This window comes from Archocentrus centrarchus, chromosome 13, assembly GCF_007364275.1.
Source record: "Archocentrus centrarchus isolate MPI-CPG fArcCen1 chromosome 13, fArcCen1, whole genome shotgun sequence".
Lineage (NCBI taxonomy): Eukaryota > Metazoa > Chordata > Actinopteri > Cichliformes > Cichlidae > Archocentrus > Archocentrus centrarchus.
The window spans coordinates 16,762,175-16,787,255 of NC_044358.1; the positions used below are offsets into that span (position 1 = coordinate 16,762,175).

Below are 25,081 nucleotides of genomic sequence, written 5' to 3' on the forward strand. Positions count from 1 at the left end.
GAAAACCCACGCAAACACGGGGAGAACATGCAGACTCCACCCAGAAAGACCCCGGCCAGTTGGTGGATTCCAACCCAGGAACTCCTTGCTGTGAGGCAGCAGTGCTAACCACCCCACCACCATGCTGCTGGAAGTAAATGCGCTTAAGAATTTTCTATGAAATATACAGCAATTATGTCGTCTGCCCATAAGAGAAAACATGATTGTATGTTATAAACAACAAATGATAGGATGCAACATTTAAACCTTCATAACGTCACCCTCTTAAAAAAAAATGGCCTAAGTCGGTTATTTTTAGCTTTTTTTTTTTAGAAAAGACAGAAAACTGAACCAAACACTGAAAATTTGATGATTTAGGCAAAAAAAAACAAACAAAAAAACTTTTGTTAAAAAATGACTTGGGCCACTATTTTATAAGGGTGACGATGTGTCACACAAACATGGTCAAGTGTTGAGCCACCCATAGCCACAACCACAAACATACATAAACATACTTAGTCAGCACATCATCCAGATAAAAAGCTTTGGGGTGCTTTCACTAAGGAGCTTGAGAGAAGGGATGCAGTCATTTGGTGTTGGGTCTTTTCAGCAAGCTTTTCCTAATGGGACGTTTTCAGGGACTTGTCAGCCTTAAGATGACTGAAATCTTCCTGGCCTGGGTACCAGCTTCATCTGGCTGCCACTGAGACTGCCAAGCTGATCGCTTTAAATTCCACTTTTCTTTCCCTTTTTTTTTTTTTTTTTGGTTGAGTGTGGGAGGAATGGGGGCTCAGAGCAAGACAGAGTAAAGAAAAGAATAAGACAAGGATGGAGAGGCACAGAGACAGAGGAGAAGAGGGACAGAAAGAGCAAGTGGTTAGACGAGAGGGCCTGATGAGCAATGAGCGCCTCACTCGTCCTCAATTAATCTTGTCTCTCTACCTTTGCTTTGGCGCTTCCCTTGGCACCAAGGTAATAATGACACCCTCATCCATTATCCTTTTATCCCCGTTATTCACAGGGAATTGCTTAATAATATGTTACAGATTCGTCCTCCTTCATATAATTCTTTCTGTCATTCGCAGTATATCATCTGGAAAACACACAGCCCCCTTTCTGCTGGACGCTGTTTGAGGATTATCGTGGGTGACACCTTCGGGATGCAGCCAGAATCTGGAGCATCATTTTTTTCAGGCATAAAGTGGAATTACCCTGACTTATCTGTCATTGCCAAAAGCACAACAAGCCATTCAGGGCCAAAGCAAAGGTGGAACAGGTTCTTATCGGCTTCTCTGAATGAGAGGGCTTGTAAATTTATGCTAATGAGGGCCTTTGTCATCCAGGCTCACCCCTTGGGGCTGAACGGGGCTTGCAGAGGATGATAATCTGGCTGTTGAGTGCACTAGATAATTTGTACTTTATCCTCATGTAATTATATAGTTTAAATCTTTTTACCAATGCTAATCCTTCAACACGAGGAAGTGTCTTAACCGTGTCTATGGTTCTTAGCAGCACTAGTTAGCGTGCATCTGACTCTCTCAAAAAAATCACGTAGGAGGAGTGCGGTGCTGATATAATTACTCTGACTTTCTGTAGCCTGTGCTGTGAAGCCTCCTATCATTTTGATCCACCTTAGCAGGCAGGCAGTAAGCCAAGCTAGCGGCCTGGGGGTGTGGGAGACAACACAGGAAAAGGTGAAAACACTGTAGCATGACTGAAGAGCTCTTTCCATTTTTTGTTAAGAAAAGAAAAAAAAAATGATAGGGCGAAAAGGAAAATGGGGTAAAATTAGTAAAAGTAAGTGCAGCAGGGCAGCTTTGAGGTCTCTCTGCTGTCCAGCGGGACTCCACGCCATCTCCCGCGCCTGCCAAAGCCGACAGCCTCTGACAAGCTGCTTGGCGTGCTGTAATTTGACTAATTACACTGGATTAGACCATATTAATGCAAGCTGTTTTCTCCAGGGTCACTGACCCACCCAGTGTGTCCCTTGCTAGCTTTCCTCAATTCGGTGTAAACAAAAGAATCTCAAGAATAAAAGCAGATTTTTTTAATAAGCTTTGAACACATATCAATTTAACTGATGTTATTCTTATAATGGGAGAGACGGTAACAAAGCATCCACAGCACAGAAACCGTGAGATGCAGACTGCACTTTCCTGGGGCACATCATCACAAGATTCTTTGATAACAAACCGAATCTTTCTCTTCCTGCTTCGACTGTCTGCATGAAAAATAAATAAATAAATAAATAAAAATAAAAATAAGAGGGAAGTCTTTTTTTTATGAGTCTCAGAGAGGTACCATAGTTCATGAAATTGGTTTTTACAGAGGCAGAAGGGGGTAGAGTTACTAAGATGAGAGTCCGCATGCTGACAGCAACAGCAACAAAAGTAACTTTGAATTTTGTAATTTTGGCTTTTACATAGAAAAAATATCAGGATGAAATGTGAGCAGTGAGGCACTGTGAGGTTTAGTTGCACAAAGGCCTTCCTGGGGAAATTGTGTTTTGCAATCTGTAGGACATAAAAGACACATCAGCTGATCTGGAAATAATACTCAGAAAACCTGAAAGAATACTAAACTGTGAAAAGAACGAGGGGAAACCAGCTCATTTGCATTTGTGAAAATCCAAAAAGAAAGAAGGGAAATGAGCCATAGGATGTGTGTGTTTTAATACAAGTGCTCTCCCAATTGTACCAAATCAATTTGAATTTCACACAATAGAGGGGCAGCTTCAGTGTTTGTATGTGTTCCTCTGCCTTGAACACGGTGTAATAATAGTCTTAAACCATGCGTTATAAAGACAGAATACCAAAGAGGCTTACAGCCTTAGTTTCATGAAACATTTAGGTAAAAGTTCCAAAGGCTGAGGATGATGAAAGAAGGTAAGCTTGAAAATGGGCTTCTGGGATCCACAGCCCTTATTGTACAGAAGTCACATCAAATTAATGCTGAGGGCCATTTGCAGCCTTTCTTCTCCTGAGCTTTTCAGAACGGATTAAGCTATGAAAACTCAGAAATTACTAAAGCACCTATTAGGCATTAAGCTCACCCTTTCTTCTCTTTCCCTTTGAAAGTCATTGAATGTGCTTCACTTCACTTGTACCACAATTCACAAGTTGTTTGCATACTTGAAAGAATGGTAAATGATGAAATGTGTCCTGTGAAATGTATATTTTAGATTTGCTTCTTCTTATCATTTCTTAGCAGACAAAAAACATCTTTAATTTTACACGCATGTTCACACCATTTGCCCTGGTTTAACGCAGTTATTTGTTATTTTACAAATCTGCAAATTATACAAATTCATGCAGTAGCTTCGTATAGCAGCGTGAGCATTTTGCTGATAGTTTCAGAGTGTTTTCACACCGGTGGAGAGTTACTACTGCTGGCTTTCTTTCAGGCTTTCTGCACCCTTCTTCGCTCTCTGAATGCTTCTTCAAAGAAGTGCAGGGAGTGCATGAATTGTAATTATGGCTCCTAAAAGGATTCAAGAGCAACCAAACGATGGCACTTGAGGAACAGGTCGTGTGGAGTTAAACGGCTGTCAGACACTCAAAGCACACCAGCATGTGAACAAACCCACAAAGGCTGGACAAGTCCACTTGTAGGGCCCTCCTGCCCACTTTCTCTCTCATAGGGAGGGATTAAAGATCAACTGAGACCCCTTTAAAGACCCATACAGCTTTTCTGCATCTTCACAGTTTTAGAGAAGGGTTGCAGCTTTCCAGGTATGTAATTAAACCTGAAACTAAGTAATATGCACAGTAACAACTAGTTAAAGAGCTGCTTAGGTTTGACTCAAAGATGTTTAATCGGTGAAAACATTCACCTATTATAAACAGGCTACTATATAACAAAGAAATAAATCCTCTTGAAACACTTCAAAGTAAATGAATCAACACCAGTGTGAGAGGCAGGGGCAGGCATGTGTGAGAGATCAGGTAATTGGTACCACCTGAGAAACCACTGTAACCACAGTGTCAGATTATCCGACAATCTAGCCTTCACAATTATGGAAAATATCATCCGTGCTCCCAAAACAGTTTGAATGACTCACCAGGGCCCAAGAGCCCTGGCTACACATTAAAGAGACCAACCTTCAGTCAGGACCTTCAGGAACTTCAGCCCCAACCTACTCCCCAAAAGCACCCTCAAAGAAACCAACCTGCAGCGTGAAGTCCCTATGTATGACCCTTATTAAAGTCCTAATTGGATTGAGAGCCACTAAGAAAAAAAAATTCAACATTGTCCATTCAGCTGAGATTTTCTTTAACATTCCTTCCAGTAGTTTGCCCCTTCAACAATAACATTCAAACTCATGTCACCGAAAACCTTTTTTTTTTCTCTTCTTTTCAAAAACACCAGATTTTTTTTTTTTTTTTTTTAAATGGGAGTATAGGCAAAACCTTTTTCACCTTTTCATTTAAGACAGAGCACTATTTGATTTTCACAGGGTGCAAGTGACAGGCTGAAACAAAGCTCAGCGCTGCCCATTGTAAAGCCCTTCACTGTTGTAATGGTTTTAAAATGGCTACAAGCAGGGCCCTATTCACTGGTGACCAGGCTGCTCCACTCTCATCTTCATATCCAAGACAAACTGTGCACTAAGCGGGAACTCTGGAATCAGCTGATGAGTGAAGGAGGGACCAGGTTTGCTCGTACCTGCCGTGCCAGGCTATCAGCGCCTACAGAAGTTCCCTCCACATTTACACTAATTATAGAGAATAAATAGTTCCATAAGAACAACATCAATCAAGTTCATTATGAAAAACTGCGTAATGACAATAATTACAATAATATCTCATTAAGAAAAAGAATAAGAGACAGGGGAGAATTAATAGCAGACAGGTGTACAACACACTGCAATTATGGAACCTGAAATTAGTTCATTGCCTCGAGGCAAACACAAGAGAAAGGGAAGGTTGTGTGTGCTTGTGTGCGTGTGTGTGTGTCTTGGGTGGTGGGGGGCTTGTTTTAGGGCTGGGAGTAGGACTGATAGAGGGAGGCTCACTGACAAAAAAAGGAATTGCAAATAAGCAAACAAAAATGTCTTAAATGTGTAAATTAGAGAGAAAAATAAGAGGGAAAAGCAGCTTTTCCCTGCAGACTGGATCCTTAGATGAGAAAGGAGCAGCGAAACGTGATCAAGGGGAGCCGTGGAGCGGTGCGGCAGGCGTCAAGATGAGCACTCAGCCAGCGAGTGGCAGCTTCTCCTTTTCCAGTCAATCATTCATTACAGAGCCAAGTGCTGTGGAGGAGTGCCTCCTCTTTTTGACCTATCATATTACTGCCTCTGTAAACTCCTAATCCCCCCCGTTCGTTAGATGGTGTCAACAGCCGACATGCTCACTCCCTGCCGCTGCACTCCCTGCTCAGACACCTCCCGAGCTCTGCCAAGACCACAGAATTGACACTCTAATAAAATCGTTTGAAATTTAACGAGGTAGAACGGCATAACTTTATCCTTCTTTTTGGTACTTTCACCCACCTTTTTGACTCCCCCCCCAAATCATCAGAAAGACACGCAGAAAATTAAACTGCTAATTAGTTAACTTTTAAGTTTTGTTTCAACATAAATTCTAGACTCAGTTAACTGTAAGTTACCTTAAAAAAAAAAAGTCCTGACTTTAGGTCTTCAATCTTTGATTGGCTGGTCTGAGAGGCCAGTCTTTTTTTTTTTTTTTTTTTTGCCTTGGGGCTGTTTCTAAGCAGGTGAAAGCCTGGAGGCAGGAACCTGCACATCAGCACTTCTTCGTCCATCATGACTTTTTCATGGCGACCCCATCTCCTGAGCTTCTCTAATAGAGCCCAGTGAGATGACTACTATAATGAGTCCAGCAGATGAAAGACCAGCAGGACAAAGCAACATTCAGATACATCTTCGAATGCACTCCAGGGCACCAATCTGGGACTCTCTCTGTGAATTTTGTTACTGAAGTAAACAAAAGAATCAGACGCAGGGTAGAAAGCAGGAAACCAGATGAAACGTGTGTTTTGGCAGAACTCAGAAAAAATATTTTTGCTTGCTAGCAATTAAAAAAGTCATAGTGATCACAAACAGCAGAAAACAATCAAGTTTATTACAGGAAAGTCCAGAAATATCACAAATGTCCTTCACTCACATGCATAAACACACTGACCCCTTCAAAAAAAAACCCCAAAAAACAGACACACACACACACAACACAGATCCAAGTGTGCATGGGTTTAGGTAGGGTCCCAATTTAAGCTGACAGATAGCAGATAGCAGATACTCAAAGAAATGACAGCACAGATTTGGGATGCTTCTGAGTTTAGCTGAATGTGACAGTGCTGCAACAAAACTATTAAACATGAGTGAAGGCGAGTAATGCTAATATTCTTTATTTCTTAATGACATGTAGCACATAAGCCTTTGTAGTCAGCCAGGGTCTTAAAATATTGCACCTTATTGGGAATATATATGTAAACTGGTGAGATAAACTTTGTCACACCTACCACATAACACGGTTTAAGGGATGTTAATTACCGTATAAAATAAGCAATTGGCATCCTGCCCCATATGTCCCGCTTTTTGGGTGAGGAAGATGGAAATGAGGTGGGGTAGATTTGATTGTGACATGCTCTCCGTCTGGGCTCCACAATGCGCGGCTTCGCCAGTAACAGGCTAATATTCAGCAGAGCTCACCACCACCAGAACTAATGAAAGTAGACAAAATGTCTCTGCTGCCATCTTTGTCTAGCATCCGCTCAGGGTGAGCCTCCCTCTTTCCCTCCTTCTCCTTTTCACCTCCCCTCTTTCCCCTTGCTCTTGAAGGGAGGGTGACAGCAGCATAAAATGGTGGCGAGCAAATGTGCCTTCCATGTGGCAGCAGCGGTGGGGGTGACAGGCCAGGCTGAGGCCAGCGCTATCAGCAGTGCATGGCTGTTGCTTTGAACAAGCTGGATGGTCGCCATGGAGGATCAGGGCAGAGCTCATGAAACACCAGCAGCTCCAAACAAAAGCATTTCAATATCAAATCAAGGAAAAAAAAAAAAAGAGCAGCCACCCTGAGAGAAAACCCCCAGCTCTCTGATAAACGGAAACTTCACTGTTTACTGATGCTTGCTAATAACTGACCGCACATATCAGTTATTTTGATTTATGCATTTGAAAGTCTTACAGTAAACTGATTCACATATTAACTGACACAGTTCTATATTATGTGTAAATACCAAATATAAAACCCTGAGATGATTCTAACAATAGAGGATACCACAGTGCTATACACACTGTAATGAGATAAACTTGTGATTTCAGATGTATATGTATATATATATATATATATATATATAAACTACTGAACAACGCAAACTCACTTCATCCAACAATTAATGTTTGAATCTTTCGGGGGGGGGGTTGTTATTTAACCCAGAGCTCTGAGGATGATGAAGCAAGGGCATAAATCACAGAGTGAAACAAGGCAGACTCCTCGATTCATTAATGGAAATGATCTGTCAATATGCTGGAGTCAATTCACACGTGTCAGCTGGGCTCAGCGCACAATGGCCCAGCCAACTTATGAACTCCCTGCACCACTCCAACGAGTCCATAAAACAACTGGCAACGCCGCTGGGGAGCACCCCGAGACACCACCCTCTTGCACAGACCACCAGATGACACAGATGGGGCGAAACCAAACAAAGACGAGACTCCCTTTGTACAAAGACGGACCCCTTTCAAAAGCCATTCATGCAACAAATTGGAGAAATCTGGCCATGCAGCACTCTGGGTTTGCTCTTTTATTAGCATGAGCCTTACGTCACAGTAAGTGAAATCAGATTTATGGCTCTCTGCGACAGAAGTGGTTAAAATTAAGCCGACTTTTAAGACAAAAAACAAATAAATATAACTACGTGCACCAACAACAGTTTGGCTGCGTGATCCAGAAACAGCCCGCTCTACTGTAAATGAACCACAGAACAACAAGTCACTTTATTACTCTTTGCTGCACAGCACAACAACCACCAAAGCATCAGCTAAGGAAACGCTAATGAGGAAAAGCTAAACAAAGACAATGCTGATCCTTGCTTTCATGTCTTCTCCTGATGGATTATCTGGCTAAATATAGGGCTAAATTTTCCAACATGACAGATTTTTATTGTCAAATCATCTTGACAAGCTTGTAAGCGAATGTAACTTCAGTCTATGTGTTGTTGACTGCGCCAGATAGATATTAATGATTCTTCATAGTCACAGGGACTAATACCTATTAATAACAGCCACACACAAGGTACTGCAGGGGTAACTTTAAACGTCTTCAAGCTATAGCACTTTCAAAGGCAGCCCATCAGTTATGGAGGTTTATTTCCATGTAGGTCATTAAGTATGAGCACACAAGCTTTCTCTTGTTAGTCCTTCTGCATTTTTCTTTTCTTGTTCTTTCTCAGCTGCATGCTGGTGCTGCTGCAGCAATCTGCATAGAGAGACATTTGTCATCATTAGCCTTGCTCTGACAGTTGGCACCCGGCACCTCAGATCTCTAAGACTGGCAATTATGAACCCTTCATCCCTTATTTAGGCAACATCACCTAATTTCATCACAGGCCTCACCAACAGCGTTTGATTACCAACACCCCCAAACCTACAATATGCCCTCAATTCTTCCATTTCCTTTGTTTTGTGCTTCAGTGTACGCCTACTCCTAGATCACATGACATGTGGGCGAGAGTTGTGTTCATTCAATCTGAGATTTGAAATTACTTATCAGGCACGAGGGCTGTAGAGAGGCCTGTATATGAGCATCATGGGGTCAGTGGGCAGATGATTACAGCGCCCACTTTGAGACATCTTGCGGACATTAAGATTAATCACAGTGTCGTTGCTGAACGGCTTCCTTTAAGCAGGAACAAGGTGGGAATCAACAATAAAACAAAAACAAACCAGCTAAAACAAAAATGAAAATAAGCGCATGCTAGCAGAAGACCTAAACAAATCCAGTTTCTAGAAATCAACAATAAGAACAAATGTAGAATAAAGTAATAAAAACCAGGTGCTCCAGTTTCTAACACACAAAATGTTTAACAACAAAATACCAACTGCAAACTGCACGCCGATGAAAGCGAGTGGCAGCGCAGCAGCACTGTCACTGCATTCGGCCAGCTGCATAAAACATGCAGGAGAAGGTGCGCTGAGCATTACGTAAGACTGCACGTCCCTTTTCATATCACAAACCAGGCATTTCTCTGGATTTTTACTTTGGCAAACAAACTTGAATTGTATATATGCTAAATTCATGCAAATACATGCATGTAATTTATCACCAAGCCTGACAAGCGTACCATATTGCAGAGGGGAGGGGTGAAGGGCCAAATGAAGCTGAGACAATCAATTAAGTTTTATAATTTACACTTTTCTTTCCCTCTCTTTTTTCAGAATGTCCCATCAAACCAATGCATTTGGTTATTTCTGTGTGCTGCAGCTCACTGTGAGCCGTGTCTGTTGAGGTTACCGCTAGAGGGTCTCTGGTGCCCTCTGGCCATGTGGTCCAGCTTCCTGACTTATCCAAATGAGGCTGCTAATACACAGCGGAGAACAAAACAAATGAATGGACACAATCCAAAGGGGATCCAAAGCGAGGCTCCAGGCCCAAAAATTAACTGGCCTCCTACAGAGACACCATATTGCGTGGAATAATAATGTTCCATTATTAAAAATCCCAATGACAATTTCATTTTGTGACAAACAAAATTACAGAAAGTGTGTCAAAGTGAGTGACCATCCCATGAGCATATTATTTCTCACAGTTTGAAATCCAAAGTGTCACTGCCTTTAATCTGATCTGTACAAACAGATGTCATCCTTCTAAAACCACTCTGACTAATCTCTACATTAACTCGGGAGCTAGCTTGAGAGGGTCCTTTTCAAGACAAAAAAAAAAAAAAAAATCCAGGAACCTAATGAAATAGCATGTGTCAGTTGTGCAACTAGATTTTTAATAAAACAGCATCCATAATTACAGAGTCAGTAAAAGGACTGCTGGCCACAAAAGTCTTTTTGTCAGTTTGTGGATCTTATTATGAGGTAATACAGAAAATTGAATTGAAACACGCATATATAATATTTTAAAACCACAATCTCCATACAGTAAATGTAAGAAAATAGATGGCTGGATGGAAATCTAGTTTTCAAAACACAATTTTCAATGCACTTTGTTTTTAATTGTATGTAATAAATACTATCAATGCTTTTAATGCATCTGCATCTGTTTTAATTAAACATATTTATAGCAGCGTAAAGTACTGAGGAGAAAACATTAAATATCATATGCTTCACGACTCTGGTGTCACTTGGTAGAACTTAACTTCAAGTCACTCAAAGTGCTGCTTATCTCATCAAAGGCCAATTATGCCATCAGCCAAGTACCACTGAACTTATGCCCGTCCATGTTAATACAATGATGGGGCTTGCTAGAAGAAAGGATAAGGAAAAATGGAGAAAAAAATGAATAAGTGTAGAGGAATGCTCTTTGAACACAAAGAGGCCTTCAAAACAGGGTCACATGCTCGTGCAAAATTAGGGGGAAGTAGAAGTCATTGTATTGATTTACACAATCGTGCATGCATTTTGCTGGGTCAGAAATAGGCCCGTGCTGGAATCAAAATCCCATATATCACACTGCAGGGCCTTCAATAGCCTAGTGGGGTGGTGAATGAAGCAACAAAGACTGCAATGTTGCAATGGTAAAGATATGGGTAAGGAGACTGGATTGTCTTAGTCTAGACCTGACAACTGCTGGAGTCATGGGACTTCAGAGCAGGTTGAGTTACTGTGAGATCCGTGCAACCACATGCTTTAGATTAAGAGGTGATAATCTCAATGAAAATCCCTGCTTCTATCACGCATAGGGACAGCCAAACACTGGAGTACAAACTCGAGAGGTGCAACTGGATTCAGAGGTATCTGACTTGGAGTAAGATAGCCTGGAAAGTGAGCCTAGTCTGGTTTCAATAAAAAACAAGTACCTGCTGAGCCACAGACAGTGGGAGAGAGTGAGAGAAAAGACTATCAAAGCCTGAGAGGGGAAGACTTTTAGCTTCCTCTCACCACATGAAAACCTTCCAAAATGTCCTCTGCATGTGTCAATAAGAAAAAAACATTTAAGCTGTAAAATCTAATCACAGCTAAACGTGATGAAAACTAGAATAAAACCATTATCATTACTGTTATTATTTACTGTTATACTATTTTCCCACAACTGGATTTAAAAAAAATAAATAAAAAGAAATACTACCCGTATCTGTAATTTCTGCCTAGTAACAATGTGAAATTATCATCAGGGTTTACCAAGCAGCTACTGGCAGTGTGTGTTCATGACAGGCTGTGATGATAATGGGAGTCACCTATCCATCAAGGTCCCTCCCGCACACACGCCTCCTCCTGCCCAGCCGCATCCATGTGGTTAGAGCTGGAGCTGACGAGCGGCGGTTTGCCCTCATAACGTCTGGTTGTGTGCACTTCAGACTATGAGTGTAAATGACTTTTTGTTGCTTATCTGATCCATGCAGCATTATCTTTTTGAAGTTTTCTTCAAAGCACGCACTGTATTGTGAGATGAGTGCCAGCGCAACGATGAGAGCCAGAGAGGGTTTAGTGCAGATGTAAGCTCACTTTATTGAGGATCATGGCACCATATATAAAATGAACATATCCGTCCATTTCAACTGTCAGAATTATTTTGTTTTTACTTACTTTTTAATTTTAATTTTCAAGATACTGAAACTATTTTTTTCTTGCTGGTATTGCCATCTTATTGAATAAAATACAATAAGAATGCAGTATGCCAGTGTATATTTTCTTTATTGGAATAATTATATTCTATATTCTAATCATCTCCGTTATTAGAAGCACTTTCAGAGAAAATTAATAATACAAAGAGCAAAATAAATATTTACTTTTATACATTCTTCTTTCACTGAAACTGCAATCAGAATTTGTCAGAAATGTGCGGCAAATATGATAAAACATTTTTTATTTCAGAAAACTGTAGGAAGCTAATATTTGTTAGCATTACAGCTTTTGTGGTTTTCTTGCAAAATACAGCCATTAAAACACTAAAACAAAATCACTGATGATACATTGTTGCTGACAGAACAAAATACAAATGCATATTACAAAAAAACCTCATTATCATACAAGCTGAATTTTGATAGCTGAGATATTAACTTATTCAAACTTATGATAATTATTAAATTAAATAAAATGCCCAAACTATAAATAAACAGCGTGAAAACATTTTAAAAATAAATGTGGTAGCTCAACGCAGTTTATTAACCGAACCCTGAAAGATCCAATTAAAAAACAAAAACACGATTATTTTATTAATATGACTTAAAGTAAAGTACAAATATATATACACATATATATATTCAATATATTGCTGACTAAATTTCTCCTTTATAATGTGATTTATCTGCTATGACCTATATGCCAAAAAAAAAAAAAAATCGATCTGTGCGCTGCAGAAAAAGAGATTCAAATAATACTGAAAACTGACCTATTTATTAGACGAATACATGAATACCAAACAATTCTAAACCCACCTACTGTTTCAAATATGATTCAACAGAGCGCACTAAAAAAAAAAACCGAAGATAACGTCCAGGAAAAAAAAAAAAGACACGTTGCGCTGTGGAAATTCTGTTTTTTTCTTCTTCTTCTTCTCTCCAAATGCGTAGGTGTACTTCCGCTCCTCGACATACTACTAGTACCTGTACTTTTTACTTGTATATAACACCCGGGGATGAATTTGTTTTCGATAAACTGCGGTGACGCATCGGACAGCGATTGGACATCTTGGTTTCAACTCCTCCCTTATAATAAAGTGTGTGCGTGCGTGTGTTCCCGTTGTAAAACACAGTAACACCGGGCGTCTGCGTCAAGAGGACACACTCCACTCTGCGCAATTACGCGGACCCTTAACTGGCACAGTGATCAGACAAAAACGAAAAAGGCATTTCTGCTGCACAGGACTGAAATGGACTTTTAATCACGCCACCCCGATCATTTCGAGGATCTGCTTTGAGCACTTCATTGCAGTTTACGGCACACCAGCTGTGAATGTTGTGATATGATTTTTACGCGTGTGCTCTGAGCACAGCTTTGTTGTTTTATAAATACACTTTTTTTCTTTTTAGATAGCTTTCTTTCTTCTCTAAAATTGGCTCCCGTACAAACAGCCGCGTTGGATCCCTCGGCTTATTGCGAGACTCCGGTGTATAACCCGGATCTCTGCCCTAATATGATAGCCGCCCAGGCAAAGTTGGTATATCACCTCAACAAATACTACAACGAGAAATGTCAGTCTCGAAAAGCAGCCATCGCCAAGACCATCCGAGAGGTGTGCAAGGTGGTTTCGGATGTCCTGAAGGAGGTGGAGGTGCAGGAGCCCCGCTTCATCAGTTCTCTCAGCGAGATGGATAATCGTTTCGAGGGACTGGAGGTCATCTCGCCGACCGAATTCGAGGTTGTACTCTATCTGAATCAGATGGGAGTATTCAACTTTGTGGACGACGGGTCCATTCCGGGCTGCGCCGTCCTCAAGCTCAGCGACGGCCGTAAGAGAAGCATGTCTCTGTGGGTTGAATTCATCACAGCCTCCGGTTACCTCTCTGCGCGCAAGATCCGGTCGAGATTTCAGACACTGGTGGCGCAGGCAGTAGACAAATGCAGCTACAGAGATGTTGTCAAAATGGTCGCTGACACGAGTGAAGTGAAGCTGCGCATTAGAGACAGATATGTGGTACAAATCACGCCGGCTTTCAAGTGCACTGGCATCTGGCCACGGAGCGCTGCGCACTGGCCCCTGCCCCACATCCCCTGGCCGGGACCTAACAGGGTGGCAGAAGTCAAAGCGGAAGGTTTCAATCTTTTATCCAAAGAGTGTTACTCCCTGAACGGCAAGCAGAGCTCAGCAGAGAGCGACGCCTGGGTTTTGCAGTTCGCCGAGGCCGAGAACCGACTCCTTCTGGGTGGATGCAGGAAGAAATGCTTGTCTGTCCTCAAAGCTTTGCGAGACCGTCACCTCGAACTGCCCGGACAACCTCTGAACAACTACCACATGAAAACGTTGGTTTCCTACGAGTGTGAGAAGCATCCCAGGGAGTCGGACTGGGATGAGAACTGCCTCGGCGATCGCCTGAACGGGATACTATTGCAACTTATTTCGTGTCTGCAGTGCAGAAGGTGCCCTCATTATTTCCTGCCCAATTTAGACCTGTTTCAAGGAAAACCTCACTCTGCTCTAGAGAATGCAGCCAAACAGACTTGGCGACTGGCGAGAGAAATACTGACCAACCCCAAAAGCTTGGAGAAACTCTGAGGTAAAAAACAAATATATATATTAGTTCACCTCGTCTTAAAAATGTGTTGAAGAGGCCTAATGAGCTCATAAACGGACAGAAAATATTGCCAAACAATTTGCAAGTCTTGTGAAATGTGACTGTCCTCTGTTGTTATGTTTTGGCCTAGCCTGATCCAAGAAATTTTTTTTTTTTTTTTTTTTAAATAACAGTTTAACTTGTCACTCTCCCCGTGCACCTTTTGGAGGTGTCAGTACTTAAATGTAAGTAGGCCACCTCAGAAGTGGTTTCTTCCTCTCCGTGTCACACGGTTGCCTCAATCCCGCATTTCCTCAAACGCTTTAAAATAAAGCGCGTGACGACTTTTGGAAAACAAAACAAAACAAAAATACATCTGTACATTTTATACTGTAAATACATTCATAGATTGTGATTCGAGTGGTCTGAAATTGTGAATGTTGTTCTGTGACACGTAAATAGGAGCCACCTGTTTAAATCTACTTCTGATTTTTTTTTCTTTATCTGGTAGAAACGTTTTTAATTTATACTTGCATCAGTGGTAGTCTGATTCACCTGTTTCAATGGACATTTTCTAATATTTAAAAGTTTACATTTTGATGGTAGGCCTAGGCATTTTTTTACATTGAAAACATTCCATCGATTTACTTGAATTATTATTTAAAGTAAAAACATTTGAATTGTTTTTCCTCTACCGTGCTTAGGCCTACATGATTTAAAAAAGAAAAGAAAATGATAACATATATATAGTATAAATATATATTACAGTTTAATTGGAAAAAATGCACTTGAAATACACTGGATTATAACATCTGTGATCTGTTTTTTTTTTATTTCTGTCTTTGATCTAATTTAAAGAGCTAATAAAACTAGCTGTTTTATATTTGTGTCCCATTATGGTTTTATTAAGTGTGTATTTAGTGAAGTAGGCCTAATGCGATGAAGTAATTATTTGTTGGACTTTTAATTTGAGGGGGGGTCTCATGCTCTTGCAGGGATATTACATTTGAAACTTTCCAAATGTAATATCCCTGCAAGTGCACTGAAGGGGGGGGGGCAGAAAAAAATAGTCATTTTCATATTCAACTATTTAAAGAGATCCGCAATCCTGCCGATTAGTTTGAACATTTAAAAAAATCCCCTACAGTAAACTCCCGCAATTATAACATCACTTAGATAACCAGGTCCCTTGGCAACCTGGTGATTACCTGTCATTACGCTTTATCGAGCACGCGCCAATAGGTCCAAAAATGTGACCTAATAACAAAAATCTGAACAATAAAATTTTTTTAAGAAATTAAATACAGCGCATATGCGGAGCAGTGGACTTTTAAGAAAACGTGTAAACCCATGCGTTTTAATTTTATATCTCCAGATGTGCCCTGAAATAAAACATAAATACACCTGTCGGACGGTTATTGAAGACGATTGCAATGAAAAAAGAAAAAAAAAAAAAATACCGAGCAGCCAGCCTGAAACCAACTGCCCGCTTTAAACTTGAGCTGTACACTTGCTTGCAGGTTACTTACCTTTGAGTCGACCCTTTTGAAGGCAGGGTCATCCTCGTCCACCTCAAAGTAGATTTCAGTGGTGGTGATGGACAGAGTCCCCCGAGCCACCAGGACAGGGGCAACAAGCTGGGCCGGGCTGCTCAGGACCACTGGGCCTGCAGAGTGCAGAGGGGACGGCCACATGCGGAATAAGTAACGTGCAAAAAGATTTTTTTATTATTATTATTATTTTAAATAAAGCCAGGCTACGTTTAATTCTGCTAAACTGCTCAATGCGATCGCAGAGGGTACCACCAAGCCGCGGCCTGTTCGCCTCAAATCACAGACTATGTGCCAACGCAAACAGCGGATATAAATACGAATGCATTTTAATATATATATATTTAAAAAGTATTACAAAATAATATGTTCTTTTTTCTTTTTCATTGTTTTATTTATCACGCCAATGTATACAAAGCGCGTCGATGGCAGGCTTTTTGTAGGCCGGTTTTTGGTAGTGCGCACGCGTGCCAGCGAAAAACAAAGCATTTAACGGGGTTAAATGGGGGGTAATTAAAAATAATTACAATAAATTTCAGTATTCAGATACACTGATAAGGAGTAACAAAAATATTTTTATAATCTAATCGGGAAAAAGGTTTCCATTAAGGCACATTTAAAAAAAAAAAAACGCTCCTATTACCCATGCAATTAGAATATAAATTTACAAAATTGTTTTTCAAGACTGCTTTAAAGCGGACAAGCCAAGAGGCGAATTTGGAAAATTAAAAAAGACATAATAATAATAAAAATAGAAATAAAGGAAAATAATCAAAATTACATAAATACTATAATAATAATAAAACTCGTTTTCTACTTCAAATAGTCGTCGACAGTGTTAAGGTGGGCTTGTGGCCCTGGTCAGCTGATAGTGATCACATCTTTATTTCAGTCTCCTCCCTCCCTCTCCTCCTCTGCCTCATCCTCCATGTTCTCAGATCAGTGTCGCTGTGGAGTACCGTTACAGTGATTTGTCTGCTCTCAAACGAAACCTCTCGAAATCAGGATATTTATCGATCCCTTAAACTCCAAAGAGCCACTTTAATGTCTCATCAATCTTAATCTGCGCTCCTCGGCCAATTATGGCCGATAGTGTTACAGGAATACAACTGGATTTCGGTCTCAACTCCCAGAGCGCCCCTTCATCGCTCTTGCAGGCTGCACAGTTAAACCGCCCTCCCCGATCTTTTTTTTTTTTTTTCTCATCGTTGCTCGGGTCCATTAACGGCGATCCTATCTGCTGATGCTATCAGCCCAGACGCTACACGTTGCTTACAAGCTTCATATAAGTAACCGGTAACCTCAAGCCTGTTTTTCTGCACGTTTGATAAGGTTTGGTGTATTTGTTTAAAAAGGAGAGAGAGAGAAGAAAAAAGGAGGAGGAGGAGACCCAATAGCAGTGAAAGTATGTAAAAAAAATATTTTACATTATAATAATATTTTTAATAAAATTGATTCTAAAAGTAGACTGCCCTTATGTTCACTCCAGTCTCTAAATTACAAAGCAATCCACCTCTCACTAAAAGTAACACTTCTAGGACTGAAGGGTTTGGGCACACAGAGAAATACTCTATAGCTTCGAGCATTAAGCCACAGCATCCATTGCTCATAGGCAGGAAGAGGATTAGGCAGTAATCCCCTCAGGGATCTTTCCATAATTAGGCTATATGGCATTAAAATGTTTACATGAGAATAATGAAATTAAGGGCAAGCTACACAGGATGAGTGTTATATATAGGATAAAGCTTAAATTACCCGGGTGATGGGTCTCTCTTTTAATGAAAAATGCAAATATTTCTTAAATGACAGGCCAGTTTAATGAAGTGATGAAAAGTCTCATTTCATTGTGGAGAGAGTTTGGGAGAACTGCTGAGAAGATCAGTATATCATTACCCACAATTCATCCCTTCGACTGCAGTATTTGATTAGTGCTTTTATATTTTATCTTATGAGAGAAACAGAAATGGACATGGGTTATGTGCATACCAGAGCAGTATCATTTACACACACACACACACACACACACACACACACACACACACACACACACACACACACACACACACACACACACACACACACACACACACACACACACACACTTAAGCTAAGAAAGGACTTACAGGAAACACTTTTGGGAATAACAAAAAGCAGAATAACCTTTTCTCTCCCTCTCCCATCCTTTGAGGTTTACATTCATAAATGTTATGTTGCTCTTCCTTTATGAAGATGTTACATTTTAAGGGATCAGCACTCTGAATGGGGACTTAAAATGGATACAGAAAGCCTAAATTAGGGCAAAACAAAATGGTTGCGGCCTCTAAACCACACTTTGGGGTATATTAACATGGTTCTGGGATGCCAGCTGAGCAGTCATATTTACAGTCTCCTCTTTGACATGAGGCTCAGGCTTTTCTATTCTTTGTTCTCACACACATTTCTATTTTGCCCGATTTTGGTAACGATACGTGCATGCAGAAAGGCTCATTTAATGCCAGCCCAGGCATAGACAGCATTTCCACTGTTTGTGGGGGAGCCGAACTAATCATAGGTTCAGTAACCACAACCGCCGGAGCCCATGAGTGTAGGCGCCGCCCCTTTGGCAGCAGCGGCAGGCACTGACCCAGCGGCTGGCAGGAGGAGCGCGGTTGTTGACAAGGATCTAGTCCCAGATCTCTCATTAAGGCTGTTCATGCCTGAGATTAGATGCAGGACAAACACAGACAGTGCATCCTGGTAAAAACATTACCCAAATGTTACAGTGCAAGAAAGCCCCCCTACTGGTAAAAAAAAATTGCACTCAACTTTCATTCATCATAAATACACATTGTTAAACCAGCACTTACTTATCAAAGTCAGCATCAACCTTCTGAATCTGGTTCCTAATTTCAGCTCACACTTCATAAATACATCACAAATATTCAACCTCTGCATTTTTATTTCATACAAGGTCATTATTAGTTCTCTGAAGATAATACACTCGTTTTGTATGTTAGCTCTCGCCTTGCATTTTAGGCAAACCAGTGCAGGGTTCATCTGACAGACATGAGTGTTTGGCTGCCTGCTGGCCCTGGGACAAAAAGGAGGGGTTAGTGTCCTCCTCTGAGATTCATCTGTGGGATCTTAGAGGGGATTTCACTGCTCAGCAGTGCCCTAGTTCAGACTGAGATCCACATACTGAGCCACAATAACGCTGTAATGCATGGCTGTGAAACAGATGTTTATTTAAGTGTCTGGCAATAGATTTTTAGACTTCTTTTTTCTCTACATTTCTTAAATCACAGTTTGTTCCTGGAATGAATAAATGAGATTAATGCATTTGTATCTGTTACTGTTAATGTTACTATTACTTTGGAAATAGCATTGTGCAATCAAACCAGCGACACTCCAGTTAAACTAGCAGAACTCGCTAACATCTTCTGATTTTCCTGTTCAGTTGTGTTGGTTTTAATGACAATCCAGCTATAGTGAATTCTATATCGGGGGGAAAATAACACCACACAAGAGCTAAAATTGTTCTGTATACACAGCACTGATGCAGTGTGTGTTTATTTACATATTCTAAAGTATCCAATAATCAAAATGAAAACAGCATCCAATGACAACAGCAGCTGAGTGATGGGCTCTCACCACCTGCAGAGAAGCTGCAGCTACTTTCATATTTTTACTGCTTTTTATTCTTGTTCACCACACAAAAGAAAATGGTTTTCTGAATTTTGAATGACTGCCAAGGTTCAGTATGACTTCATATTCTAATTATATAAAAAAAAAAAAAGGCCTTAGGCATCACACAATTAAAAACCTCTGCTCACGCCAATCACCAATTGTTTACATGAGGTGTTAAGTGAAGAGGTTGGCTTTATAATCAAGAATGCAGTGCATCATTCCTGATCTGCACTCAAAGCTCAAGTAATGTGTAAAACTTTTAAAGCCTTGCTAAGGTTGAAAGGCTGCATCATTTTCTTCAGACACAGAGAATGGTGCTGGCTGAATGACAGGCTTTCTGGGCAAACCATCACCCTTACAGTTTACTGCACTATTGACTGAATTGTGCCAGACAAATTATTAAAGCTGCATTCAGATACTGACTGCAAAATCACATAAAAATCACACAGGTAGCATAAATCAAAGGTGTTTTAATTATTATTTTTTTCTATTTCTTGGGTCTTAGGAGCCAACATTATATTTATTTCAATGTAAAAGTATCTGTTCTAGTTTCACAGTTTCCATTCAATGTATCAAAAGTCTAGATTCTATCGAAACTTTTATGACTTATTATGTTAGAATATACAGTAGATTGTGTGTATCATGTTAGACTATTGAGTAAATATCAAGTATTGGAATCAATGATTTCAGTCATTTCAGTATTTAAGTGCGAGTTTAAAAACATGAACCAGAACTCAGACATCACATATACCATAATACTATACTAAGAATACCACACAATTACTGCATGTAATACTGTTACCAAATATTTACAGGTTTTCCCTTTCAGTGCACTTTTAAAGCTACAGCACACCCATACAATGACTTCACCACGTATGCCAGCTATTAGGATAGAAACACGTTACAGTGGTGATTTTTTTTTTGTAATGGGGATTAATGAAAGTGCTGATGAGCCAACTTACCACCCAGGTTGTCCACCTCCTTCTCCTGCAGCAGGCTGACGGCATCGTCGTCTCCGTCCAGTATCAGTTCTGTCTCAGGGTTCTGGGTGGCCACAGTTGGGCTGCGGAAGACCGTCTTAGACTTGAGAACGTCGTCTTTCTCCGAGTCTGTAAAAGCAAGTATGGGAAGAAAAAGTTTTCCACTGCTCTTTGAAGCTAATGTTAGTATTGGTAAACTGTGCTTATATGGGGCAGAAATGCCCAGTTACAGGTCTATTACAGAGGGTTTTTTCTACATTCTTTAATGGGGCAAGCAGGCCTATTTTTTTAATGCATTAGTATTTTATCTGAAAGCTCAGTAGAAATATACAAATAACCATAAAAAATACATATAAATATTGCTATTCAACATTGATTTGAGGGCATAAGGTGCTACTAGTGAGAGCCACCAGCAGCTTATGTTTTGCTACTGTAAAAACAATTTGGGAAAAAAAAATTAATTTAGACAAATGAGTGTTTTATGTTGCAGTAGAAGACTTAAAATGTAACTGGGCTATCCAAACTCAAAATACTGGGACTCATTTCACATATATGTTTAACATTGTTCCTTATAGAAGGTTTGTGAAATACTATGCAAACATTTTTAAGCTAAATGTAAAAATGTGCACATAGTGCTTTCAGAAGGTTAACGTAATTTACTTGGATAGCATTGCTGGAACGATGCTAACTGCTAACTGCCATCCATCCACTTTCTCAGCCGCCTGTCTGCCAACAGTCTATTTCCTTACAAATTACATCGGTTTTTCTATTCTATTCCAATCAAAATGTTTAGCTGTTCTTTTTTGCTTGAAAAGCCAGTCAGGCCATCTTTTAATGAAATATATATTGTGTTTTTTGCTAAAGATAAATAATAAATATTGCACAAGAAAATGCAACACTACTGCAAGAACAGTAAAAATCAAGTGGAAAAAACACATCACACACCCAGCAAAAGACATTTGTAACTCCTGCTTAAATAAAACACACACACACACATACACACACACAGTAACAGGTGAGAAAATATAGTTTTTTTTTTATAATATATGGAGGAAAATACATTTTATCCATATCCATGAACTAAAATGCATAACATCTGGTAAAGTATATAAAAAAGGAGGACAATAACGCATGGAGAACATCAGCATGAAATGCAGTGATATGTGGGATGAACCTGATACAGACGCACACTAATGTACTTGCCATTGCATATAAAAGAATGTCAGAGTACACATTTGCTCACTGAATACATTTTTGAGCGGTTGAACATCAGAGGTGTTTCAGCTTTTATTTTTAGACAAGGTCAACAGCAAAACACGACCTGCATCTTAAAAGACCAACAGCTGAGTCAGGCATACGTCTCAAGCTCGCAGCAGATTAGAGATATCATTTGCCTCTTTGCAGATACTTGACAAGACGGAGACTGAGCAGACAGCACAATTAGAAGGCTGCTTACACCAGGACTTCATCATATGGCTATAGTGAAGCATGTGTTCATACATCCTGAAAAACAAAGAGCTCCAACATCACATTTATCAGCTTAAATCAGCCCATCTCAAACATGTGCCTGCCACACAGCCGCTCAAAGCGTTCATGTGAATTTGTCTTTCTGACGGCCAATGTAGGAAATAACCAGAGGAGAAATTTGCGTGTGCGAAAGGAAGAACACATATCAAGAAATGGGAGGTGGCTGACACCAGCCCGACATGTTTCCTTTCAGCACAGCTTTTAATTCGCCTCTCCCTCCCCTGAGGAGCATGTACCTTGTCTTGAAGAGGTCACATTTGACTGTTGTCAACACTGCTACCAAGAAAAAAGTCTGCTTCCTGCTCTGTCTCATATCTGGAGTGCTTTCATCAGACGAAGGGAAGCAGTCTGAGCATTTCGGAAATGAATTCTGCGTAATGTTAAAGCCCAAAGCCAGCCAGCGGTCAGAAATCAAAGCAGAAAGAGTGAAACTTAAAACTGTAATTCTGTAAACCATCATTATGCTCCAAGTAAATGAGGGAAAGCTCGGCAAACAGGCCGCAGTTCCGATTGGCAAGTCTGGACGGGGTTGAGTAGACCAAATAAACCATGCTGATTTCTACATGCAAACGACCAACATCGACTTTTTTTTTAGTGGAGGCGGCAATGCAGGAGGGCGGACTGAAGTCAGCTTTGCCCACAATGTAATTTAGTTCTCACAGGAAAAAAAAAGTAATAAGGTCATAAATAAGAAATGGAGAGCTATGACATGGAGGAGAAAATGTGCTGACATGAAAAGCGATCTTCTCTCGAGTCATGGCCGTGGATGGACTCTCGCATTAAAAGTGCTGCTGTGAGAAGAGTCAACAATTTGTCACCATTACTGGACTTGCTGTGCAGTCATGTTGAGGGAGACTCATTAGAAAGCTTTTCATGTGTTCACTCTTGGCTACTGTGTGGCAAATCAAGAGGAATTGTCCTTCGAGTATCTGACACAACTCATATGACTGACACAAAATTAAACTGAACAGAGACGAGGGCGGGCTGGTGAAGATGTGTGCCACTTACTGAAGGACAAAGACTGTGAAAGAATATCCATAGTCTTTATTTCAGACATATGCTTTTGTAAACCATCTGTTTTTAAGACTGGGGTTACACTTCAGTAATTAAAAAAACTGAATGGAGTCAAAAGTGTCTTTTGAATGATCTTATCTTTCATTTGAAAGTAGGAATTGATATTAATGTTTCTGATGTAGTGTAACCATATAAAAATGATAAATCCACGAGCACGGACGGAGCGCCGCTCACCCCCTCACCAGCCAATCAACAACATCCTTTATTTACATAGTTTAATTAAATATGGTTTTGAAGTTTGTGACACCCGTTTAGCACAAATAAATTTATGACCCACTGATTAATACACGTGCTGGTGTGTTTTCATTCAAGTATTTCTATTGTTTCTAGTTTACTTTGATCTGCAGTCACTGTTTTCTCTAAGGTTAAAGTCCTGGTTGAGGATAAACTCTCACGGACGCGTGCAGATGAATTTCCTGTACTCCATCATAATCTTTTCCTATGATAAGTTTCAACTGTGCAAAAGTGGACTTCGAGGTAAGTTCTCTCTCAGTTTTGGTGGGTTTGCCATTTCAACAAGTCAGTGCTTTGGAAACATAACGGGAAACTCAAACATTAAAAACAAAACAGTTTGCTGGGTTTTTACTTTAGGATTTGGGAAGAAGTAATAGGTGTTTATTTTTGTTATTTTTTTTCCTGCCTGCCTCACCAAAAATTAACTCCACACTGAAGAGTTGTACAGTTTTTTTTTTATGTCTTAATGCCCCAATGAAAAGACAGGAATGAATAAAGTTTTTAATTGCTTTAACTGTCTGATTTTACCTGTGCAATTAAAAAAAATAGTGAAGATACTGATTTTCTTTTTAGTTATGGTTCTGGGACACTGTTCAACTTGTGCATGTTTATATTAAATAACAGTAAAAAGCTGAGGTCTGAACTTATTTTGGTTTCACAAATCCTCCCAAAAACATACACAGATTTTTTTAAATTTTTTTTGGCATGGCTAATGTGGCTTAAAGGGTACATTTAATCCAAATTCTAACCTTTCCCTAAACTTATCCTATTATTGTTTTTTTCCTAATTCAAACCAAACTGAAAACTAAAAAAACAAAAGAAAACTTTCTGGGAGAAAGCCCTGACCTCCCCCCACAAGCCAGAGCTGCTGGCTCATGTCCTGATCAACAGCGTTTGAAAACTTTACTCCAATACTAGCATATATCAACTTAACCTTAATGTAGGCAGCAATCTGTGAAAAGCTACTGTCACTGACTCCTCATTGTCACAGCAGTTTGCTTTTAAGCTCTTCAGAAACAGTTCCAGGAGGAGCCACCGATCACTGGTCTCCTGGGTCGTTTTGTTCAATCACTGAGTTGAAATTGCCTCAGAGTGCACTAATTACACTCAGTAAAGTGCACTGCAGAGCTTTCATGACCTCAGTGGAAGCTGATGAAGACCTGCCGGCTGTCGCTAACAGAGGCCATCTCTGAACGCGCCGGGGTTCAAAGTCCTACGTTCTTTTTGGCTATCTGGGATATATGTCCCCCCCCACTGTGGCACAACTGTGCTTAAAATACAGAGTCTAAACTAATCTTAATTTTTACCCTGGTCAGACAAATCTTATTATATAGAGGTTAAAATATGCTTGTGAATTGAAAAAGCTATTCAGCTGTTCCTGCTGCATTGTTCTATCCAATTTATTTGTTGGGGCTTACAAAGACACCATGACACGGTTTCTTTATCTAAATTGTCATTTCGCTCCACATAAAACAGGATTTGGTGGGCAGATACAACAATGAGAAGTCATTTGAGACTGTAAAATAATCAGTATGGGTTTGTTTGGTTAGAGGAAGGAGAGGGAAAGATAAATCTAAGAGTTTTTTTTTTGTCTTTAGCATAAAAAATATAAGGATCACAGATTTATGCCTACTCAAGCTGTAAAAAATCTGAAGCCTAGTTCAAATAAACTTTGCAAGCTTTGATAAAGGCTCCCATTTGGAAGGTATTTCAGTGCAGTTTTATTGTACA

The 25,081-nt window shown here is 40.1% G+C and overlaps 2 protein-coding genes across 3 annotated transcripts in view; one reads left to right on the forward strand and one right to left on the reverse strand.

Moving 5' to 3' along the window:
* nbeab (neurobeachin b) overlaps positions 1–25,081 on the reverse strand; it is a 216,828-nt gene that overhangs the window by 49,646 nt on the left and 142,101 nt on the right. The window contains exons 41-42 of the mRNA XM_030744567.1: positions 20,498–20,644; positions 15,849–15,985 (exon numbers count right to left, since the gene is read on the reverse strand). Of these exons, the coding sequence (XP_030600427.1) occupies positions 15,849–15,985; positions 20,498–20,644 (284 nt within the window). The remainder of the gene's footprint in view (positions 1–15,848; positions 15,986–20,497; positions 20,645–25,081) is intronic.
* On the forward strand, positions 12,842–15,200 carry mab21l1 (mab-21-like 1). 2 transcript variants are annotated; one of them, XM_030744605.1, is made up of 2 exons: positions 12,842–14,086; positions 14,117–15,200. In XM_030744605.1, exons 1-2 carry the CDS (start codon positions 13,242–13,244, stop codon positions 14,319–14,321), a joined length of 1,050 nt encoding a protein of 349 aa, XP_030600465.1. In that variant the 5' UTR covers positions 12,842–13,241; the 3' UTR covers positions 14,322–15,200. The 2 variants fall into 2 exon arrangements, with proteins under 2 accessions (XP_030600465.1, XP_030600463.1); XM_030744603.1 differs by having other exon boundaries at positions 12,842–15,200.

Coding starts and splice junctions, on each gene's coding strand:
- mab21l1 (XM_030744603.1), top strand. CDS start 13,242: ATGATAGCCGCCCAGGCAAAGTTGGTATATCACCTCAACAAATACTAC.